Source organism: Stigmatopora nigra, chromosome 19, assembly GCF_051989575.1.
Source record: "Stigmatopora nigra isolate UIUO_SnigA chromosome 19, RoL_Snig_1.1, whole genome shotgun sequence".
NCBI classification, from domain to species: Eukaryota; Metazoa; Chordata; class Actinopteri; order Syngnathiformes; family Syngnathidae; genus Stigmatopora; species Stigmatopora nigra.
Genome location: NC_135526.1, coordinates 3,303,957 through 3,325,216, shown reverse-complemented (window position 1 = coordinate 3,325,216; position 21,260 = coordinate 3,303,957). Strand labels below are relative to the sequence as shown.

General features: G+C 42.0%; 5 protein-coding genes across 7 annotated transcripts in view; 3 read left to right on the top strand and 2 right to left on the bottom strand.

Annotated features, from left to right (window-relative positions):
• The window catches only part of fat3b (FAT atypical cadherin 3b), a 48,659-nt gene extending 47,600 nt beyond the window's left edge, over window positions 1–1,059 (bottom strand). For 2 of the 3 annotated variants that reach the window (XR_013329728.1, XM_077739826.1), the window contains exon 1: window positions 71–1,059. The gene's annotated coding sequence lies outside the window, so the exon portion shown is untranslated. The remainder of the gene's footprint in view (window positions 1–70) is intronic. The other variant, XM_077739825.1, reaches the window with a different exon arrangement.
• chordc1b (cysteine and histidine-rich domain (CHORD) containing 1b) lies at window positions 407–5,250 on the top strand. Its single transcript, XM_077739828.1, has 10 exons — window positions 407–648; window positions 1,981–2,030; window positions 2,105–2,161; window positions 2,237–2,394; window positions 3,046–3,149; window positions 3,331–3,389; window positions 3,801–3,871; window positions 3,961–4,066; window positions 4,160–4,342; window positions 4,431–5,250. Exons 1-10 carry the CDS (start codon window positions 585–587, stop codon window positions 4,629–4,631), a joined length of 1,053 nt encoding a protein of 350 aa, XP_077595954.1. The 5' UTR covers window positions 407–584; the 3' UTR covers window positions 4,632–5,250.
• On the bottom strand, window positions 4,757–7,546 carry LOC144212179 (tyrosinase-like). Its single transcript, XM_077739827.1, has 5 exons — window positions 6,680–7,546; window positions 6,137–6,353; window positions 5,915–6,062; window positions 5,633–5,814; window positions 4,757–5,521 (listed from the first exon to the last, which is right to left on the bottom strand). Exons 1-5 carry the CDS (start codon window positions 7,499–7,501, stop codon window positions 5,274–5,276), a joined length of 1,617 nt encoding a protein of 538 aa, XP_077595953.1. The 5' UTR covers window positions 7,502–7,546; the 3' UTR covers window positions 4,757–5,273.
• Window positions 7,547–8,332: 786 nt separating this feature from the next.
• On the top strand, window positions 8,333–17,882 carry grm5a (glutamate receptor, metabotropic 5a). The gene is made up of 18 exons (XM_077740295.1): window positions 8,333–8,504; window positions 9,618–9,878; window positions 9,945–10,078; window positions 10,269–10,533; window positions 10,594–10,708; window positions 11,234–11,483; window positions 12,926–13,161; window positions 13,231–13,352; window positions 13,717–13,841; window positions 13,907–14,075; window positions 14,291–14,417; window positions 14,488–14,605; window positions 14,702–14,888; window positions 15,142–15,300; window positions 15,799–15,924; window positions 15,993–16,175; window positions 16,243–16,412; window positions 16,732–17,882. Exons 2-18 carry the CDS (start codon window positions 9,672–9,674, stop codon window positions 17,249–17,251), a joined length of 3,213 nt encoding a protein of 1,070 aa, XP_077596421.1. The 5' UTR covers window positions 8,333–8,504; window positions 9,618–9,671; the 3' UTR covers window positions 17,252–17,882.
• A 449-nt stretch (window positions 17,883–18,331) lies between these two features.
• Window positions 18,332–21,172, top strand: LOC144212436 (ras-related protein Rab-38-like). Its single transcript, XM_077740299.1, has 3 exons — window positions 18,332–18,549; window positions 20,378–20,655; window positions 20,877–21,172. Exons 1-3 carry the CDS (start codon window positions 18,348–18,350, stop codon window positions 21,033–21,035), a joined length of 639 nt encoding a protein of 212 aa, XP_077596425.1. The 5' UTR covers window positions 18,332–18,347; the 3' UTR covers window positions 21,036–21,172.
• Window positions 21,173–21,260: the final 88 nt, after the last annotated feature.

The window sequence follows — 21,260 nt, the reverse complement described above, 5'->3', positions numbered from 1 at the left end:
CCTTGCGGTGATTTCAATTGCAGACAGAAAACACACTGGGAGGAGGAATACAAAAAGGAAAAAGCTTTACGCAAGTTTTTTCGGAGGGGGCTTGTCCAGAATCATCATTTGCCTCCGCTTTGGGACCGCAGATGGAGGGGAGAGTGGGTGACACGCAGCGTGTGGGCGAGCGAGGAAGAGAGGGAGCGCCGGGGTTTGCCGGAAAAAGCCGAAGATGACTTCACACAAGAACCCTTGAGACTAATGCATTGTTATCACAACTTTTTCAGCGGTCAAAATACTACAAAATAACTATCTGAAATGTAAAATCATTTTATCAATAATGCAGATAAACCTTACTTTTTATTAATATTGTTTAACTGGGAAGAAAATACATATATAACCACAATTTCGTTTACAATAACGTTGGGTGCGCGCAAGTGCCGATGTTTGCCGAAAAGAGCCGAGCAACCCCGGAAATGAACGAGACCAAGTCCGTGTGCGCGCATCCGTGTGCGGCATCCGCTCGATCTTGCGTCTCGAGGTTGCAAATCTGCTGCTTTTAATAACCCACCTTCCATTTTCAAGTCCATTTACTCGTCACGATGTCGACTTTGTGCTACAACAAGGGCTGCGGGCAGCGATTCGACCCGGAAAACAACCCCGATGGTGAGTAGCAAAGCGGCTACGACCGCTAACACCTCATCTGGAAATTTCTAAGAGATCACGGGCCAAAAGTACTTCCCGTTTACAGATCATTAAAATCAGATTAAAATGTCACACTTCAGTTGACTTTATGATTCATCATAACTGACTGGATTCACTGACGAATGATACGTTTTGCTGCTTTTTTGAATTTCGGATAACCTTGTTGTTTTCAAAGGAAGCGGACTTTGAAAAGTCACATTAAATACTTTTTAATCATATTTATATTGTGATATATTCAATGCGGTTTTGTATCAGTAATTAGCCACACATCTAATCATTCTGATCTTTATAACTCTTCTTTTAACATTTTACATCTCAAAATGGTTTGGACGTATAGCGCCACCAATGGCAACCAAAAGTAAATGCAAAATAAGGTCTCATCTGAACCGCTTTATCCTCGAGAGTTGCGGGGGTGTTGGAGCCTATCCCAGATGACTCAGGCAGGGGACGCCCTTAATCAGTGGCCAGCCAATCGCAGGGCACAAATAGATGGAGTCTAACCCTTATTGTTGTCGTCAAGCCTTTTATGTAGTTGAAATTCAAAAGATGGTCCGTCTAGTTTTGTGTTATTAAGCACGCACGCGTCGCCCCCGTCGTCTTCATCTGAAGAAATTCTGTGCAGGTCTCGTGTCTAATTTCCATTTTAATTGCATGCCACTTTTCATCACATTGACTTACAATGCAGTGCTATTACCTTAAGGTTTGATGGACGACTGTGCGTGGACTGCTGGAAGGAAATTGTTGCTTTATAAGGTCACCCAGGCAATTTGATACTCTCTTTCTGCTACTTTTACTTAAAGTTGTAAAAGAGTTTAGTCTTTACTGACAGCCGCACATAGCCGCCTGTATTACCACAATCAAATCGGAATTGTAGAGGAGAAAAAAGTCCTGGCATATTTAAATTAAATGCCAGTGGGTTGTTATGGGAGCAGGTTTTAAGTTCAGGGGAAGAAAAATGGACAGACTAAGGGCAAAGAAGGATTGTCCATCTCTCTGTATTTCAATATAGCGTGTCATATTTAATCAATCATATGCAAACCAAGCAATGGACAATCACTCAAAAAGAGTCTAATTCTGATGGTTAAATGTGTTTAACAATGACAGGATCACAAATTTTGTACTAAAATGCAACATTTTTAAGAGCCTAGCTTAATTTAAAATAGGAGATGCCATAGTCTAAAAACCAAAAACAACATAAAAACTAAGTTTAAAAAAAAAGATCTGTCAATATGAAAAAAAAACAATGGCCAATTTCCTTAAAAAATCCAATCTTTATTTATTTTGTTCCTACAGGCTGCTGCACGCATCACCCCGGCGTTCCCGTATTCCACGACGCTCTGAAGGCAAAAAAAAACCCTTTGAAAATATTACTTTGTTACCCCGCAGTATGCTAATACTCCTCTTCTCCTTCCTCTAGGGATGGTCCTGCTGCAAGAGACGAACCACCGACTTCTCTGACTTCCTCAGCATCGCGGTAAGCTTTTTATTTTGTTCACCTTCTTACGACACCCGTGCTTTACCTGGGCTTTTTTTTCTGTCACGCTCACAGGGCTGCACAAAAGGCCCCCACAACAAAGAGAAACCCCCCGAGCCAGTCAAACCGGACGTGACCTCGTCGGCAGAGAAAGACGTGGACGAGCAGAAGCCCAAATTCAACGAGTATATCATCTCCGCGCCGAAGCCCCAGGAGGCCATTTGCAGACCCAGGTTGTCCAACACCTTGGCTTGGAATCAATAACCTTCAAGTCCAAGGCACTCGCTATTGATTGGTGAAGACCTAAAATATAACACAGAATATTTGTGGGGGATTTTTTTTGCTGTCTGACCACTTCAAACCATTCCAAACTTAAAAATGAATGTGACAGAGGCTCTCTTTTGATTTCGCTCTGGCCAAAACAAGTTTTTTGAGGGTTTTTTTGCGCCTCTTTGATTCCAATGCAACTTGTCCTACAGTTTCTGTACTAATTGCATCCAATGTCTTCTTAATTTGCACCGACACATACAATACTCTGAAAAAGTAATCATTTTGACTATAAACTTTCTTAAATTGCACCAAAATCAACTGAAAGTGACATGTAAATAAACTTTACATTAAGTAAATTACTGCCATTGACAACAGTAAATATCCAAATGCTCCAATTGAACTTTAATGCTTTAAAAAGTTCAATAAATTCTCCACCGATCAAATTTCAGAAGATTTTGCTTCTATATCAAAACAAATAGTATTCAGTTTTTAATTTAGTGACTTTTTTTGAACAATTATACTCTTTGTCTCGACGTAGAATACTAAAGTGAACAATGAAATACATTTTTCATTTGTATTGCTATGGTAACAAGCATCATCGTCTTGTGCAATAGTGCTGATGAGCCCATGGTGAGGTTGCAGCACAAAGTGTCATCTTCTCTCAAGCAAGCTCTGGAGAAGCTCAAGCTTAGTGACAACTCCCTCGCACTTCAAAAAGGTGAGAGCGCAACTTTTTTTTTTTTTTATGCGACAATTGTTCCACCAAGAACAAGATGTATACCACGACTGGAACTTTAAAAGACTTCTCTCAGGAATTCCATATGCACCTCAGTCATTGTTATCACAGTTATTGTAATGGATCTGTCATTCAATCTGAATTATGATACTTTTTCCTACAGAGGACAACAGCGACGAGGTCAAGATCGGAACGTCCTGCAAAAATGGAGGATGCACTAAAGTAGGTTTCATAATATATGTATTATGTATATACATATACATATTGATATACATGTACATGTACGTATACATATACATGTACATATACATGTACATAAATATACATATATATTCTGTCAGTCAGACAGAACATTATTTTTTGTATTTTCTACACAACACGTATGAACACTTTTGTGATAAAATAATCAAATTTATTTGTACAAAAAACAACTACAACAAAAATACCCGCCTCCACAATCATCAAACAAAAGGGAAAACTAGGGAGTGACATTACTCTGGACTAGTACTGCAGTATATATAGAGGTTGATGGGTTTTTTTTAGTAGAATTTTTGGTTTATTTTACAACGAAAATATAATACGGGTCCTTTCAGGTCAGCAAAGTACTAAAAGTATATATTTCTAATTTATTAGAGCTATGATGGCCCTGCCTCTGACTCGGACAAATGCTCCTTCCACTCAGGATTTCCCATCTTCCACGAAGGGTTGGTGATATTGCACTTGAAATCTGACAAAGTATATAAATATATAACTTGTATAATATAAATATACTTTTTTTTTCTCTCACTTTCAGAATGAAGTACTGGAGCTGCTGCAAGAAGAAAACCTCAGATTTTAACTCATTCCTCTCCCAAGTGGGCTGCACCAAGGGCCAGCACTTGTGGAAGAAAAAGGATCAAGTAAGTAGTTAGAATGAGGCTCTGCTACCATCTATTGGTGGTTTTCAAATTGTTGGATGCTTACGTCAAAGTGCTTCTCGGTGACTCAATCAGGGTAAGAAGCTGGCACCCTGTCGGTTCGACTGGCATCAAACGGGCTCGCAGGTGATCATCTCCATCTACGCTAAGAATGCCGCACCCGAGCTAAGCTATGTAGACGCCAACAGCACCACGCTGCACATTCACGTGATGTTTGAAGGGGAAAAGAGCTTTGAACAGAAGATCAGCCTGTGGGGTGTAAGTACTACGTACTACGAGTTGAGGAAAAAACAGGCAATTGTCAACCAATTGACCCTCTTTTATTTTAAACTTTATTTCTTTCCAGGTAATCGACGTAACCCAAAGTGCCGTCAACATGATGGCATCCAAAATCGAGGTGGCCATGAGAAAGTCGGAAGCCATGTTGTGGGCTCGCCTGGATTTGCCTCCGCCCGTGGCGGCGTCTCCAAAAGGCCGAGAAAAGAAATGTGAGAGTGACAGCAGCGGTAGTGACGATGATGACGACGACGATGAGGAGAGCGAATGATGAGAAGGGAGTAAACAACATTTTCTACAGGAATTATTCCTCAATTTAGGAACTTTAAAAGCCACCAAATTCTAGCCCCGATCTCATCATGCTGGATGATCTCAGTATTTGATTTTCAGACTACCTTTTTTTTCCACTCTATTCTTTAATGCAGATTTCCGAACCAATCATAGAGCAGTTGATCATTTTTAAACACTACATACTGTTAAGAAGTGAACATCATTTTCGACATGGCCTTAAGGTGGCAATAAAGACAATAGTGTGCTATTATATACTGTAAAACACCAGGATGTGAAATAAGATTATACTTCAATGTAACAACATGTTTTCACAATATTACAAACAACTGTAGCATATTGTTGTGATGTTGGCGCCCAATCAATTTCAGTTTCAGCCTTACAACTTGAAATAGATTGGACATCTATTGCCATTAATGAGTTAACAGTGACAAAAGTACTCTTATAGGAGAGGATTTCAAACTATGTTATCATTTACATACAGACAGCATGTGTATGTGCATGTTCAAACCATCACATTGTACAACAATACTTTTTTTAAAGCTTAAAATGAACATTTCAATAAAGAGTGGCAATCTTTATTGCTACAATGTCAAAAAAGATGTCAAAAGCGAATGGTGTTTACTTAATGAAGCCTTCTATCATGTTTTTCTTCATCCCTCCTAAGAAGTGGCTGTCGTTCTGGCAGGCTTTGGAACTTAAGAAAAAAATTGCGGATCTGTTTCCACGACCAAACGTGCTCTTTGCATCTTATGGCGATGGCGGCCACACCCACTGTCACGATGACTCCGCAGAAGCCTGCGAGTAGGAGCCATGGCCCCATGGTGTGAACATCCTCCAAGTATGGGCGCCAAGACTCGGACAGAAGCTGGCCTATGGAGGGTAGGATACATGACTAGAAACACAAACTTTTAAAAAATATTATTTAAAGTGCTAGGGTGAGTTTGTAGTCATTAGTTGGAACAAGGCAGAGCAATAACTTACTGGCACCCAGCAGACGAGAGTACTCGTATCCCAGGTCTTTGCTGCTTTTAAAGTATTCTCTGTTAGTGTGAAGGGGCAGGAAGGGAACCATGTGGTACTCGCCATTGTGTCCAATGGGAGCATTGGAAGTTGGGTACTTGGATGGCTCAGGCTTGTGCCGCCTCAGCCATTCTTCATATAGACTTACATGGGAAAGTCACACATATATATTTATCATAGCTTTTGCTTATGGACAGAAATAGCAAGAAGGTGTGTTGTGTTGTATTCCATATGGATTTTCACCTGTCCACAAAGGAATGGTGCAGGAGGAAAATTGGGTCGTTGGCCGAGCCCTGCACTGACGACATGGATCCGTTCATAAAGATGTGCAGAGCAGCGTGCATGCCCATGCGGATGCTGCCCCCCATACCCGTCTGGGGGTCCCCAAATCCTGACAGAGTGAAAAATGCAGTCACATGCATAAGGTATTTACACCCATTTTTTTTTCTTTTAGTTCTATCTTACCTTCCAAAGTGTTACGGAAGCTCAAGTTAGCGTGACGGTCCATGGGGCCAGTGTCATAGTTGGCCAAACTGAGCGTGAAGGCCACATCGGCGGAAGTTGGTAGACGTTCCACCCGGCTGCGGTCGTGGTTGCCTGGGTTACGGCGAAGAGGGCCCTCTGCCAGGGCATCGCACAGGACGCCACGAGCGTTGTAGTCCTGAGCTCGGGAGCACAGTGACTAAGAACCCAGATGAACAGTGTAGGTATTAGTAATATTTACTTTGATTCATAGAAAATTACGTCTTGATCAGTATAAGCTTTTCTTGTAATTGTAAGTACACTGAAATTAGCGCTCAGGATTGGCTGCATTCTGATTGAGTTTTTGTTCAAACCTGTAAATTACAAATATCCATGCATTCAATTTTAATAGATTACATACATTTATCCATGTCCTGTTTGGCTAGTATGGCTTTCAAAGTGTTTACTCTTACATAATTCACATCAACATTTTCAAATGGATCTCCTATCTGTTGCAGAAAAAGAAAAATATATATATATATTTACCCTCCACGAAGAGAAGACTGAGCCAGGACTAAGCAGACTAGGATCCCGGGGGTTACGGCCCCCCATGAGCTGGTCAGTGCATACATCACACCCCTGTGCATCTCTCCAGTCCCAGTATGGGATGGTGAAGCTGTCATCCCCAGTTATCTTCCTTATCTGACGCTCCCAGTGCAATAGGTAGACCCGGTGCCACGGGAGGAACCCCGGACCCCAATGGGCAAAATCCACATCCGTCCAAATGTTCCCCGGCCCGCCCAGTAAGGCATCCCGGGACACATAATAGTGCATCCACACAAAAACGTCATACACTGATACATTGGCGAAGAGGGGGTTGGATCCATTGCCCATCTCCCGGTATGTTCCCGTGGCGACCACATAGTCCTCACTGGGGGTCTGCTTGGCCAGGTTCAGGTAGGACACCAGTCGGGTCCTCTCGGGTCGGGTCAGGTGGAAGACATTTCTTCGGAGGGACTCTCGTCTTTCTTGGCAGTTCTGTCCATAGTAGCCAAACTTGCAATCAGCACAGTTGAACCCCATGAAGTTCCCCATGCATTGGCAGCTTCGGTTGTAGAATACCAAAGGCCACCTTTCCCGATCGTCCACCCCTCGGAAGGGGTACTGCATCCCATCCGGGTTGTCCGGTACTACCACATCCTCACAGATCCCTCGACCGGTGGCGGCCCCGCAAGCCGAGCCATCCCCCTCCCAAGGTGGGCAGCACTCCTTGGCCAGGAGGGCTTGACGGTTGGCGCACATGCGCGGGAATTGTTGGAAGGCCGGTGCCCAAACCAGCATAAAAACCACGGCTGCAGCCCACCACATCGTAGCAGGGTTGAAATGGAGATGTGGAAAAAGTTTCAAGCTGAAAAAAAAGTATTCTCTGCCAGAAATACTCCCCCTTCCCTCACTAAGCCGGTCACATGCCGCTTAACCTCAGATGGAGGTTTATACACTGATGCTATTATGGAGGTCGCAAGCAGTCAGACAGAAATGATAAGCTCTGAAGTTGAAGATTGAAAGCAAAAAAAAGAGCATATCCAAAAAATATATAGCAAGGCATAATAGAATCAAACTTCATGATTGTTTTAGGTGACCAAGAAATATTTGTTCCAATCAAAGAAAAAAACATTGTAGAAATAACTGGAAAGTCAAGATATTATATTCTTTACAAGTATAAGTAAACTTTTGACCACCACATGTTTATAGGAGGATGAGTGGTTTGCACGTGGGCCTCACAGTTCTGGGGTCGAGGATTCAATCCCAAGTCAGTTGTCACTGTATGGAGTTTGCATGTGTGGGTTTTTTTCTGGGTGCTACCAAAAAGATGGTTGGTAGGCTGGTTGAACACTCTATATTGCCACTAGGTATGAGTGTCAACATTGCTGTCCACTTGTGCCCTGCCTGAGATCGGCTCAAGCACCCCCTGCGGCCGTTGTAAGAAAAGGAATTAATATATGTAATCACTGAATGTGTTTGTGTACACATCAGCTTTGATCTTCACACCATGTGCTCACGGATAATAAATATTTGTTTTCATTAGGTTGGATTTGCAAGCAAATGCGACCACTGTTCTATGGAGCTGCACCCCCCCAACCCACCCCTCCAGCATCCCCTGTGTCTCCTCCGTGAGTGGGAGGAGATCGATGAAAGCGGAGGAGCGAGGCAGCAGGGTTTTTGGATTTGCTGCTAGTGCTGCTGAAGCTGATGATCGTAGTAATGTTCTCATTTAACAAATTGTGAAAAAAAATGATAAATCTGTGTTTAAGATCCTCACAATTTGGGATTTGAATGGACTCCTTCCATCAAGGATGCCAAAAGACGTCAGGTAGGCTGAAAAAAAGTTTGAGTGCGTATTTCTGCTCTTTTGAATTCAAAACTGTAGATTCAAATGTTTTTTTTTAATATCAAATGTCACTTTTACAAGGTTGGGTCAGCCATTGCAGAAGATGGCTCACTAGTTTATTTTATCCTGTGTTATCCTCTGCATATATAGATGAAGCAAAGTTGACAAACGTAATTTAAAAAATATTATTTAAGAATAACAATAGTCAATGTTCATTATTTTGCTACCTTTCTCAAAATCAGAAAGACACTTGTTTAAATCTGCTCACAGACAAGAAGCAAGCTGGAATTGAACCAGCACGCTCTTGTTCAAATATGCAGTAGTCATCTTCATAGTTTATCCCCAGTGATTCATTGGCAGGTCTGAAAGGCTATTTAAAGACAAAAAAATGGACAATGTTCCAAAGTTATTTTAAAGCATTTCTAATACATGCTTATTTCTAGAGCACAGTAGTCATTAGGATTGATGTGTTCATTAGCAGGGTAGAATGGCCATAGTCTTATTTTACACCCTGATATCTGATATATTTTCAAATGTAGACAATTGCAAGGCAAAAACATGTGTTAATTTTACAATAATGAAGTTGCATTATATGTAAAAAAAAAATAGTTGAATCAAAATAGTAGAAAAAATATATATTTATTGTTATTTGGGGCTCATACTCAGGATTTTAGTAGATAAAAAAAGAAATATAATTGAGTATTTGGGTCATGTAGGACATGGATATTACGGCCTACACAATCAGTTATGCTATATATTTTTTTTATTACTAGAAATTGAAGGGTTTTAAAAATACAGGTACAGCTTATGATGAAGTTTTAAGTCTATACTTTGAATTAGTATAATATTTGCTAGGAATATATGGTCTTGAGCTAAAAACAACAAAGAAGAAAGAGGGACAAAAACCTAAGCTTCACAGTGGAGATGAAAAGCAAGCATTGTGTGTATTGGCCACCCACGAGGCTTTGTTGGCCACACGCCCGTTTCATTTGGTGAAGCTTCAGCACCATGGAGAGCAGCAGCACGACATTGGTTTCCTTAGAATACATCAAAATTCTCGTCACATGCAAATTTACGATGTTGTTTCTCTGCAAGAACACTTAAATAGCAACAACAAGCGGCACCCATGTACACGTCGCCTCTAAGGATATGGTGGCGGGCGTGAAGAGGAACCCCGGGATGGCTTGGATGCTGGCCGGGATCATCCTGCTGGGGGCAGAGCTGAGTCGACTGGACCCCAGGAATCGGCTGGGGGTCAGCGCCCAGAACAATGAAAGACGGGTGCTGGCTCGCATTCCGGGTGACATTATTATCGGGGCCCTGTTTTCTGTCCATCACCAACCGCCTGCGGACAAGGTAGGAGATGTCCATTCATTGGGAGCGTTACCTGTGATGTCATTTTTTGTGGGGTTCCACTTTCAGGTGCACGAGAGGAAATGCGGGTTAGTGCGAGAGCAATATGGGATCCAGAGGGTGGAGGCCATGATACACACGCTGGATCGGATCAATGCTGACCCCAACATCCTTCCCAATATCACTTTGGGTTGTGAGATAAGGTAAGTCCTCTCCATACTATTTATTCATTTTCCAAACTGCAGGTCAGGTGAGTATACCACTGCATTATCAGTTGGCTTTTGCATATCAATAACAGCAAACCAGTTAGAGAACCTTTTATTGTTTTTGTTTATGCTGACACATCTCTATAAATACAGTATAGAGAATGAATACCTTCGTATATATGCACAGGGATTCGTGCTGGCACTCTGCCGTTGCCCTGGAGCAGAGCATTGAGTTTATCCGGGACACGCTCGTGTCCACCGAGGAGGAGGAGAGCCAGGCCAGATGCACCGCACCTCAAGGCACAACGCCGATGCCACAGAGTAAGAAGCCCATTGTAGGCCTCATTGGGCCAGGGTCCAGTTCGGTGGCCATCCAGGTGCAGAACCTTCTTCAGCTCTTCAACATCCCGCAGATTGCTTACTCGGCCACCAGCATGACTCTCAGTGACAAGGTGAACGACACTCCCAAATAACCCGCTCGAACATAGCCAACACGATTTTGATTCTTGCAGAGCTTGTTTAAGTACTTCATGAGAGTGGTGCCATCAGACATGCAGCAGGCCAGAGCTATGGTGGACATTGTCAAGAGGTATAACTGGAGCTATGTGTCTGCTATACACACTGAGGGTAAGGCCACAGTATGGGTTTTACATTCTTTAAAGGAGGCAGAAAGAAAAAAGACTATAGCTTAAAATACGTTTAACCTCTAAGGGGGCACTCATTGAATTCATTGGCTACATTGGCCACCCTAGGAGAGTATATAGATATATATATATGTATATATGTGTATATGTATGTATATATGTGTATATGTATGGAATACATGTGTATGTATGTATATGTGTATATGTATGTATATATATGTATATGTATATGTGTATATGTATGTATATATATGTATATATATATATATGTATATGTGTATATGTATGTGTATGTATATGTATATATATATACATATATGTACATATATATGTGTGTATTCTTTTTTTTCTTTTGCTCATCTGCAATTAAAAGCAAACTACAAACTAATCAATCCATTCTTTGTCCAAGTCAGTTTGACATGCTTATAATTGAATGCATGTTCTTTTGCTTAGTTTTTCTTTGTTCTTAAATGTCAACTTCCCGGCATGAAACCCTTTCTATCCCCAGGTAACTATGGCGAGAGTGGCATGGAGGCCTTCAAGGACATGGCAGCCAAAGAGGGCCTCTGTATCGCACACTCAGACAAGATCTACAGCAACGCCGGCGAGCGTGCCTTTGACCTGCTCTTGCACAAACTGCGGGGCCACTTGCCCAAAGCCCGCGTGGTTGCCTGCTTTTGCGAGGGCATGACGGTGCGTGGCATCCTATCTGCCATGCGCCGCCAGCAGCTGGTGGGCGAGTTCCTACTGGTGGGGAGGTGAGACCGGGACCTAGGCTTCTTCTCATCCTATGTACATCCCATCACCCATCCTTCATCGTCGCTATGGAAACCAAAGGTACCGTCCTTTGCGCTCTTGCGCTTTTCCAAGTGTGTTCAAGAGTTGACTATCAGGATGCGGAGGAGTGGATAGAAGGGACGATGAGGTGGTGATGATAGTGGAGGGGGGGTTGTCTGCTCGTGGGCGGAGGAATAAGCACTGAGCGAGGGGGTTGACGGAGCCGCAGGATTGGTCGCGTCTCCCAAGAAGGTGTTTTATTTTAAGGTTGCCCCACGTTCTATAAATTCTTCTGCTCATTAAGAGACGCACATGTGGGCTGCAGAGGCTAGAGACGAAACATGTATAGTAACCTTGAACTACATATCACAAAACACGCCGCTCTGACCAATGTGCTGGTGTGTGCGGAATGAATATTCATCTTTCGTTGCCACAGATTTCATATATTTAGGAAAAGAAATTATCAAATTGACCTTTGAAATCATACTGGAGGCGTCTCGAATATAAAACGCCCATTGAGAGCTGACTGAAATGAGCCAACAACACATCAAGACCATCCTGGGAGTAGAGCCAAATAAACAAACCAAATATTCTCATCAGTGCTGCCGGACGTGGCTTTATTACACCTGTGCACGTGCGCCCCCTTTAAAAAAACGTAAAAAGTCTATGAGGTGTTCACTAGTTACAAAAGCCTGGTGTGGGAGTCCATTTTCGAAACACATCCTCTGAGAGGCTATGTGTTCATGTGGAAATGTACTCTTCTAGTCTCTGACTCTTCTAGTCTGAATCACTCCTGAAAAACTAAAACCCCCACACACACACAAGCGCTCTGCTCGGGGCAGATAGCAAGCACAGTACTGCCTGTTCCTGGACCGCCTACACACATACCCACTCATTGCTCAACACAGGTAACTTTGAAGCAGATCTTTTTCTGAGCAGCCACTTTTACTGCAGAGGAACAAACATAAACCGTGTGTTCAAATGGACCAAAATAGGAAACCACCTTCCACTTTCAGGAGTACACTTGACTGAAATTTTCCATCGTCTCAATATTAAACACTATTTACTTTTAACACTTGTCAAAACTTATTTTCAATCTAAAATCCTGTAATGACATCTGATTTGTAGATGACCCTATTTGGAATGTTTTAATACTCCAAAATACTACTTTTTAATGAGCCAACCTCCCACGATCTATAATTTGTTGTTTGGGTTAAAATAAAGTGGTGTAGTTTTTTTGTTCCACACAGAGTTTATCATCATTGTCATTAATCATCATCAACAATGGCTGTCCGTCTAGCTGTGTCCTGGTTTTAGTTGACCCTTTGGACCCTTGTGAGGATAAGCAGTTCAGAAAATGAGTGACTAAAATGTATTCATGACCAATTTTTTTCCTCATTTTGTGTTTTTTTTCCCTTTTTAGCGACGGCTGGGCAGATCGCTACGACGTGACAGACGGCCTAGAGCGTGAGGCCTCAGGCGGCATCACCATCAAACTCAAGTCTGCCTACGTCACGTGGTTTGACGACTACTACCTGCAGCTGAAGCCCGATACCAACCTAAGGAACCCTTGGTTCGCCGAATTCTGGCAGCATCGCTTCCAGTGCAAGTTGAGGGGTGTCCTCCAAGAAAGTACCACTTACAACCGCACGTGCAGCTGTGAGATATGTTCTCTATTTACCGGTAAGTGGCAGTAGAGTGGATTTTAAGAGAGCGTCTTCTGTGTAGGGAGAGAGTCACTGCGCCACCAGTATGCCCAGGACACAAAAATGGGCTTTGTTATTAATGCTATCTACTCCTTGGCGTATGGACTACATGCCATGCAACAAGACCTCTGCCCGGGATTTAAGGTACAGGCCAAGTATTCCACCAGCCTAAGTCCTTATGGTCAGTCCTGGTCTTACCATGACATAGGAAATAATGTAAATATAGTTCCTTTATATTTGGATTCTGACATATTTTGTATTTTGGGTTGACTACTTACTTATTTATTATTTGTTTTTGATTATTTGTTGATTATTTCTTTGTATGATTTTTGTTTGTTGTTATTTGTGCACTGCATGGTGAAGCTTTAAATCTCATTATACTTGTATAATGACAATAAAACCATTCAATTCAATTATTTAGTTACTTTTGTACAGCATTCATGCCATGGCATGATAATGGCATGAAACTTGGTTTGATTTTTGTTTTTAAGTGTTTCCCTATGTGCAGGGTCTGTGTAAAGCCATGCAGCCCATCGACGGCCGCCAGCTTTTGGACTTCTTAATGCAAACCAACTTCACGGGCGTGTCGGGAGAAGACATCCACTTTGATAAGAACGGAGACTCACCTGGCAGGTGAGATAACAAGGAGCACGTTTCTCCACTCATGTGACGCTCCGGTAACAGTGCATTGATACCAGGTACGAGATCATGAACTTTAAACAAATGGCTGAGGACGAGTACGCCTATGTACACGTGGGCAGCTGGGACCAGGGCGGCCTTCGCATGAACGACGAGGAGATCTGGAGCAACGACAGTGACGTCATACGCTCTGTCTGCTCTGAACCCTGTCAGAAAGCCCAAATAAAGGTAAAAATATGAACATATTTCAGTTCATTAAAGGGACATGCAGAGAGGACTCGGGTAGTAAATGATTCTTCTACTCTCAAACGCCATTAATGAAGATAGGCCACTAATTCATTTTGGCCAATAATTCATTCATTCGGCTCTCCCAGTCTAAATAAATGAGACTGAGATGACACATGACACATCTTTACTGATCATTTTGATATTTCAAATGACAGGTTATCCGCAAAGGTGAAGTGAGCTGCTGTTGGACATGCACAGCCTGCAAGGACAACGAGTTTGTGTTCGACGAGTACACATGTCGTGCCTGCACGTTGGGATCATGGCCCACCGATGACCTGCATGGTATCAAAACATCACAACATAGTATGGCGTTCCCTAAAAAAAATATGACATTTTTTTTCTCTCTTCATAGGTTGTGAACCCATCCCGGTGCAATTTGTGCGCTGGGGCGATCCAGAACCCATTGCCGCTGTGGTGTTTGCTTGCCTGGGTTTATTAGCAACTATCTTTGTAACAGCTGTCTTTATCAAGTGATTCAGTTTATCATTTTTTTTTTATACCATAAGTAAGGCTGTCAAACTGAGTTTTCTTACAGGCCACGTCATTGTTGTGGTGCCCCTCGACAGGTTCTGGGACACGCCGGTGGTGAAGTCTTCCAGTCGCGAGTTGTGCTACATCATCCTGGCGGGAATCTTTTTAGGATACGCCTGCACTTTCAGCTTGATCGCTAAGCCACACCTCATCTACTGCTACCTACAGAGACTCGGCATCGGCCTGTCGCCCGCCATGAGCTACTCTGCGTTGGTCACCAAGGTAATGAGCGTTTCAATGTCCTCTGCAAGCTCCAAAGATGAACAGAAAAAAGTGCATATTTAGAAAAAGTAATAGTATGATGATTTGACCTTTGAAAAACAAATGATATGCAACATGGTCGAAAGAAATATTTGTTCTGGCTAGGGTACATGTTGTAGTGGAAGTCAGAAAAAGGTTTATAGATGTACTATGGATGTATTTCTATATTTGTACTCACCCGCTCAATAAGTACTTTATGTTTTTTGGAACACAGACCAATCGGATTGCTCGCATCCTGGCAGGCAGCAAGAAGAAGATCTGTACAAAGAAGCCTCGCTTCATGTCCGCCTGCGCTCAGTTGGTCATCGCCTTCTTGCTCATCTTTCTGCAGCTTGCTATCATTGTGACGCTGTTCATCATAGAACCGCCAGAGGTATTTGTTTTATTATTGTCAGCACGTTGAAGACATAACATTGTCATGGACATTTTTTTATACTATCCTGTTACACTGCTTAGACTTAGACAATAGTGGGAAAAGTATTTTTTTCATAGATTGTGCAGTTTTAATGTGTCACATAGGAATTTGGTGTACTTCAACTTTTGTGTCCTCAATGTATCGCAGATTTTCAGGTAACTTTAGTAATAATAAGTACTAGTAAAAATGTTTACCAATAGGCCCACAAAAAAGTACAGTACTGCTAAGTTATGTTAGGAAGTGCAATGGTACATTACCTGTAAAACATTTGATAAAAAAAAATGTAAATACTAGCCTACAAAAATGTACAGTACCGATACAATACATTAGGAAGGGTCATGTGCAGTGTACAGTATATCAATGACATTTAAAATGCAATCACTGCCTTTGCTAGACATCAAATACATTTGGATTGGATTTCTACTTGTGATAACTTCATTTAAATGTGATCTTCAGGTGATCCATGACTACCCCAGCATACGTGAAGTACACCTCATCTGTAACCTCACCACTCTTGGAGTAGTGGCACCGTTAGGCTATAATGGCCTACTTATCCTCAGCTGCACATTCTACGCCTTCAAGGTACAAATATCCTGGCGCTTTATTCAGTCTATCTAATGCTAATCTAATTGCTTTTTATTTTTTCCAAGACACGGAACGTTCCGGCCAATTTCAACGAGGCCAAGTACATTGCTTTCACCATGTATACCACCTGCATCATCTGGCTAGCCTTTGTACCCATCTATTTTGGCTCCAACTACAAGATCATCACCATGTGCTTCAGCGTCAGCCTCAGTGCCACCGTGGCACTCTGTTGCATGTTCGTTCCCAAGGTAAGCACCCACCCATGGCCATTCGCTCCTTCTTTGTGTGTCTAATCTCGACGTTCCATACCGTCAGGTGTACATCATGTTGGCCAAGCCGGAGAAAAACGTGCGCAGTGCGTTCACCACATCCACAGTTGTACGCATGCACGTGGGCGACGCCAAAAAAGCCGCCAAGGCGGGTAAGCCGTCCGGCAGCATGGCCAACCTGTTCAGGCGCCGCTCATCCGGGCAGGGCGATGTAAGGTAAGGCTTTCATGTAACGTGTTGGTTAGGTTTAGATGTACTTTTTAAACTTCTTATTCTTGCATCATGATTGGATGAGGTTTATGGTATTATTAGAGAAATCACTCTTTTTAAAAAAGCCTGTTATGCATATATGTGCACAATAAACATATGGCACGTCAATTGACATAATTCAGGCCTAAAGGAAACCATCAGACTGGATCAAAACGTACTGTCATGCAATCTAACTGGTAGATTGTATTGAGCACACCTGAGTTACACAAATAGAGAGATACAAGGAAGAACATTAGAGAGAATGTAACTTGAGTTTTGTTGCCAGCACCAATGGGAAGTCAGCTGCCTGGGAGCAGAACGAGCGCAGTTATAGACCCAACCTATGGAAGAGGATGACCTTCCATGTCAAGAAGAAGGAGTCCATAGAAGCCAACCAAACTGCCATCATCAAGCCTTTTTCCACAAGTGGTGGCAGCCAAGTGGCAGCCGACGTCGAGGCTCACTGGTTGCAAGATGGCGCCGGATCTTTGCCCGTTCAGCCCCCCGACATTGGCGGCGTAGCCGTGGGCGAGCTTGGTGTGACGGGAGGCCCCCAAGGGGGTGTTACCGTCAGTGAGCAAATCAACTGTGTGGTCAATAGCTTCAACCTGGCGCCCGTTGGGGGAAAGCCGAATGAGCATCCGGAGCTCGCCGTGCTCACGCCGCCGTCGCCCTTCCGGGATGCGTCGGTGAGCTCAGAGGAAAGCTACGATGCCCGCTCGTCGCGCTCGCTATCTGATGCGTCTGAGGCTGAATACGGGCAGCTGTTGCCGCGACATTACAGCCAAAGCGCTTCCTCTCTGTAATTGCTATATGAAGGTATTCATAAACATTTTCAATTTTACAATATCTGCTAAGTTCTTGTGCAAGAACATCTTTTTTTTATGGACTATAATATTTTGAAGACGTTTTTATCAGCTCTAAAATCAACATTTGTTCAGCTGCAGCTTAAGAGCAAAAAAAAAGATTACAAATATTTGTAATACGAATGTCAGTGTGGATTCAAGTGGACCAAAAACCACCTCAGGACTGATAGTGTAGCAGGTTGCTTATGAAATTGATTATTAAGGTTATGAATTTGAACTTTTACATGTATGTGTAGAAAGAAATTTTAAATAATTCATTCTTTTGTGACTTTTCCATACAATGGAATGTAGACTAATAGCTTTTACAGATGTGATTTTAGAAAAAAATATATATACATATGTATATATATATAATAATGCTGGTTTGCCTAGATTGTCATTGAACGTAAGTACAATTTTGTTTATTCATATTAGCATTTCTCTTAAGAGATAACTTACAGGTGATTTACAGGTTCAATGTGTGCATGTTCTAAAGCAATTTCTTTCAAATTGTTTATTAACTGGTTTATTTTAAGCATTGCAGTTTACAGTAAGTAATTAGTCATTGTGTAATTAAAGTTAAGTTCATTTGAATGAAGTGTTCTGTTCAAATGCTCTTTATTTTGGTTGTTGTCACAATCTAATGTGTCTGGTGTCAAGTAGGGTTCAAATCCAATTCAAAACAGGCTTTGGAGCTCAAGTTAAGGTTATATAGTATGAAAAACGAGGAGTGCCAAATCAAATAAAGCCATAAATGAATTGATGGAATGAATGAATATAAAAAAATGAAGTCATTTGATTAAAACTGCATTCTTTTATTTAATTCTGGCACTCTCGGTCCTCTACATAGTTAACAATTAGGCTTTTATTTGGAGGGTTAACTACAAAAGTTGGCTTTAAGATTAGATTTTTGTCTTAATAGCAGATGTTGGAAGAAGATGATGATGATGTCGAGGAGGCGGGGGCAGGACGTCCGGAGTCCCAGTCCGAGCGACTGCGCCAGTCCGCTCAGAGAGAGAGAGAGAGAGAGAGAGAGAGAAGACGGCCGCCACAGAGCATGGCAGGCCTTGGTAAGGAGCACCTGTACAAGGTGCTGGTGATCGGCGATTTGGGAGTGGGCAAGACTTCCATCATCCGACGCTACGTGCACCAGACCTTCTCGCACAACTACCGGGCTACCATCGGCGTCGACTTTGCGCTCAAGGTGCTGAGATGGGATGCAGACGAAACGGTGCGCCTGCAGCTGTGGGATATCGCCGGTGAGAACACACAAAAGTGATGCTGACATTTTCAAACTTTATTATGAGATGTATTTTCTTAGATTTCCAATCATGTGGGCGTTTTGACGTGGGGGGTATTATTTTCAAATGATTCCTATAAGTTCCACCTGAGTTTTAATTTCCAAAAGAATGTGGATAGGACGTTATGATGCTAAGATATTTAAAATTGCCTTAAAAGTAATAGTCACCGACCTTAGAAAGGGTTAATATGACTTTAAAATGACTCTGCTAGTCTGATTAATTCCGGTTAAAGAAGTACAGTGGTTCTTGACTTCCTCTAATGTTTCTTTTTATTTTCATTTTGATTCTGAGAGAATATAACTGTAGGACAAATAATACTAAGAATTCAATTCACAATTCAATAGAATGACTGTTATTTTCTTCAAACACTTTTTATCGACTTAAAAATAGAACAATACATATTTCTAGATGCAGTTCCCTCCTTGTGTGGGTTTTCTCCGGGTACTCCAACAATTGGCTGACCATCAGTTCAGGGTGTCCCACAGGGATAGCTGGGATAGGCTCCAGCACCCGCCACAACCGCTGTGAGGATAAGCGATTCAGAAAATGAATGATTAAGAAAATGAGATAAACATTGGTAAGGTCACTGGAACAAAAATGGCCTTTTTTTCCCCAAGTTGACCATTGGTAATATAGCATGAGACAGTTCCGCTCATGTGAGGCTTGTTAACGTTGTTGTGAGTGGAAAAGAAAGTGACGTGTCCATGCAAGTGAAACAATTGATATTACACACATCCAATGTACTCTTTGTCTTGCTTGGGTGGAGCGTGACGTCTGCATTGGGCACATGTCATCAGGTGACCTGCTCCATTTCGCACAATGAGGTACACTCAAAACACAGTTGTGTATTTTGACAACAACCCCTTCAAGACACATTGCGAGAGTAATCAAAAGTTGCCACTTCAGACCCCCTTTTGAAAATAATTATGAATTGGTGGCCAGCCAATTGCAGAGCACAAGAAGACAAACAATCTTTCGCACTCATATCTAGTGTCCAATCCGCCTATGTTGCAGGGGAGCTGGAGCCTATCCCATTTTTTTTAAATTCTAATTTGTACAGTGAAGCGATAAAGTCAAGCGTTACTATCAAGATAAAATGTTTTAAATCCTGAAGAATGAAGTAGTTCTTTTGTCAAAAAGGTCAACAATGAATAGCATTTTTTCCCACTTTTACCATTGTACGCAATGTATAAGATGTTTATTATTTATAGTACAAATATAGTACAGGCACATACAGCAAACAGTCTGATGGGGTACTGACATTTATTTTTGGTACAAAAAAAGAGGAAGTGCAGGCCACACATCCTGTCGCACAACAGTCGGTGATTCAGCCGCTTGGTTGTTTGTGTGGCAGATGGGAAAATTCCCGAAGACAGCTAGAAACTGCTCTCACAGATTTGTCCAAATAGTCACTTAGTGTCAACAAACGTGGCTTGTGTGCAGTGCAGGAATGTGCTGGCCACATCTTAAAGTCTCAGCAGTATTACAACAATGGTGTCCATTGCATGTTGTGAATGGAAGGGAAGCATTTTCTTTGCATTTTCTTAACATTTTCCATTTTTACAAGACGATTCCTAGATATCATTTTGAATTTTGAAGGTAATATTGATTTATTTCAGACTTTTACTAATTGATTTTCCCCTCCTTTTCGTTCATTATTCTAATATTTACAATAAAGAATTAATTTGTGTATTTTTTTTTAAATATGAATTGAAAATGTTGTTTTAAGTAAACAAAAACATAAGGAAAATGACCTGATTTGCTGCCTGAATATCCTTTCCGACAGGCCAGGAGCGTTTCGGCAACATGACGCGGGTATACTACCGCGAGGCCACAGGTGCCATGATCGTCTTCGACGTGACGCGTCCGAGCACCTTCGAGGCCGTGCTCAGGTGGAAAGAGGACTTGGACTCCAAATTGACGTCGGGCGATGGCCGTGGAGTCACCACCATTCTACTGGCCAACAAGTGCGAGCAAGGACGAACGCTCGCCAACGGCACACTCAAGATAGAGCAATTCTGCAGGGAACACGGATTCGCTGGCATCTTTGAGACCTCAGCCAAGGTTTCAAATCATTTTTTTTATGATTATTATAATATTTATTCGTGTACCTCTACTTACGAATTCGTCTTCTACATATGAAATGTTCAGGTTACGAATACCTTTTCATATGTTAATCTTCCAATATAAATTGAAATGTTTTTTTTTAAAGCAAAAAAAAATGATTTTCAATATTTTGACTATCATGTATGTTATTATTTAAAATTTGAAACTGGCTATCGCAGGACAACGTGAACATCGACGAAGCGGCAAACTTTCTGGTGAAGCAAATCATGGCAAAAGAACACGCCTTCCAGAGGCGAATGGCTGCTTCCGACACCGTGACACCGCGATTAGACCCACAACGACATGAGTCCAATGGATGCTCGGGATGCTTGAAGTGAAGACCGTGAAGGCTTGATTTTGCACACCACTTTTTTTTTGTTAACTTATTTGCCTCATTTTGTCTACTGACAGAACTGTAATAATTGGAGTGCTGCTCTATGTGGAGCATTCACCTTTTATAGCATGAAAATACACACAAACAAACAAACAAAAACACACAACGACATGTATCAGGTGTTTGTGTGGAGTTCCTATTTCACCAAAAAGATGAACTTTTTATACAT

Bases quoted from the DNA above. Each gene is read 5' to 3' on its own strand.
- chordc1b (XM_077739828.1), top strand. From the start codon at position 585: ATGTCGACTTTGTGCTACAACAAGGGCTGCGGGCAGCGATTCGACCCG. The intron at 2,395-3,045 runs GTTGTCCAACAC...CTTGTGCAATAG, and splicing joins GAGGCCATTTGCAGACCCAG to TGCTGATGAGCCCATGGTGA. The intron at 4,067-4,159 runs GTAAGTAGTTAG...TGACTCAATCAG, and splicing joins TGTGGAAGAAAAAGGATCAA to GGTAAGAAGCTGGCACCCTG.
- LOC144212179 (XM_077739827.1), bottom strand. From the start codon at position 7,501: ATGTGGTGGGCTGCAGCCGTGGTTTTTATGCTGGTTTGGGCACCGGCC. The intron at 6,354-6,679 runs GTAAATATATAT...CTGGGTTCTTAG, and splicing joins CAGTCTTCTCTTCGTGGAGG to TCACTGTGCTCCCGAGCTCA. The intron at 6,063-6,136 runs GTAAGATAGAAC...TCACTCTGTCAG, and splicing joins CTTCCGTAACACTTTGGAAG to GATTTGGGGACCCCCAGACG.
- grm5a (XM_077740295.1), top strand. From the start codon at position 9,672: ATGGTGGCGGGCGTGAAGAGGAACCCCGGGATGGCTTGGATGCTGGCC. The intron at 10,709-11,233 runs GTAAGGCCACAG...TTCTATCCCCAG, and splicing joins GTCTGCTATACACACTGAGG to GTAACTATGGCGAGAGTGGC. The intron at 16,176-16,242 runs GTAAGCACCCAC...CCATACCGTCAG, and splicing joins GTTGCATGTTCGTTCCCAAG to GTGTACATCATGTTGGCCAA.
- LOC144212436 (XM_077740299.1), top strand. From the start codon at position 18,348: ATGGCAGGCCTTGGTAAGGAGCACCTGTACAAGGTGCTGGTGATCGGC. The intron at 18,550-20,377 runs GTGAGAACACAC...CCTTTCCGACAG, and splicing joins GCAGCTGTGGGATATCGCCG to GCCAGGAGCGTTTCGGCAAC. The intron at 20,656-20,876 runs GTTTCAAATCAT...TGGCTATCGCAG, and splicing joins TCTTTGAGACCTCAGCCAAG to GACAACGTGAACATCGACGA.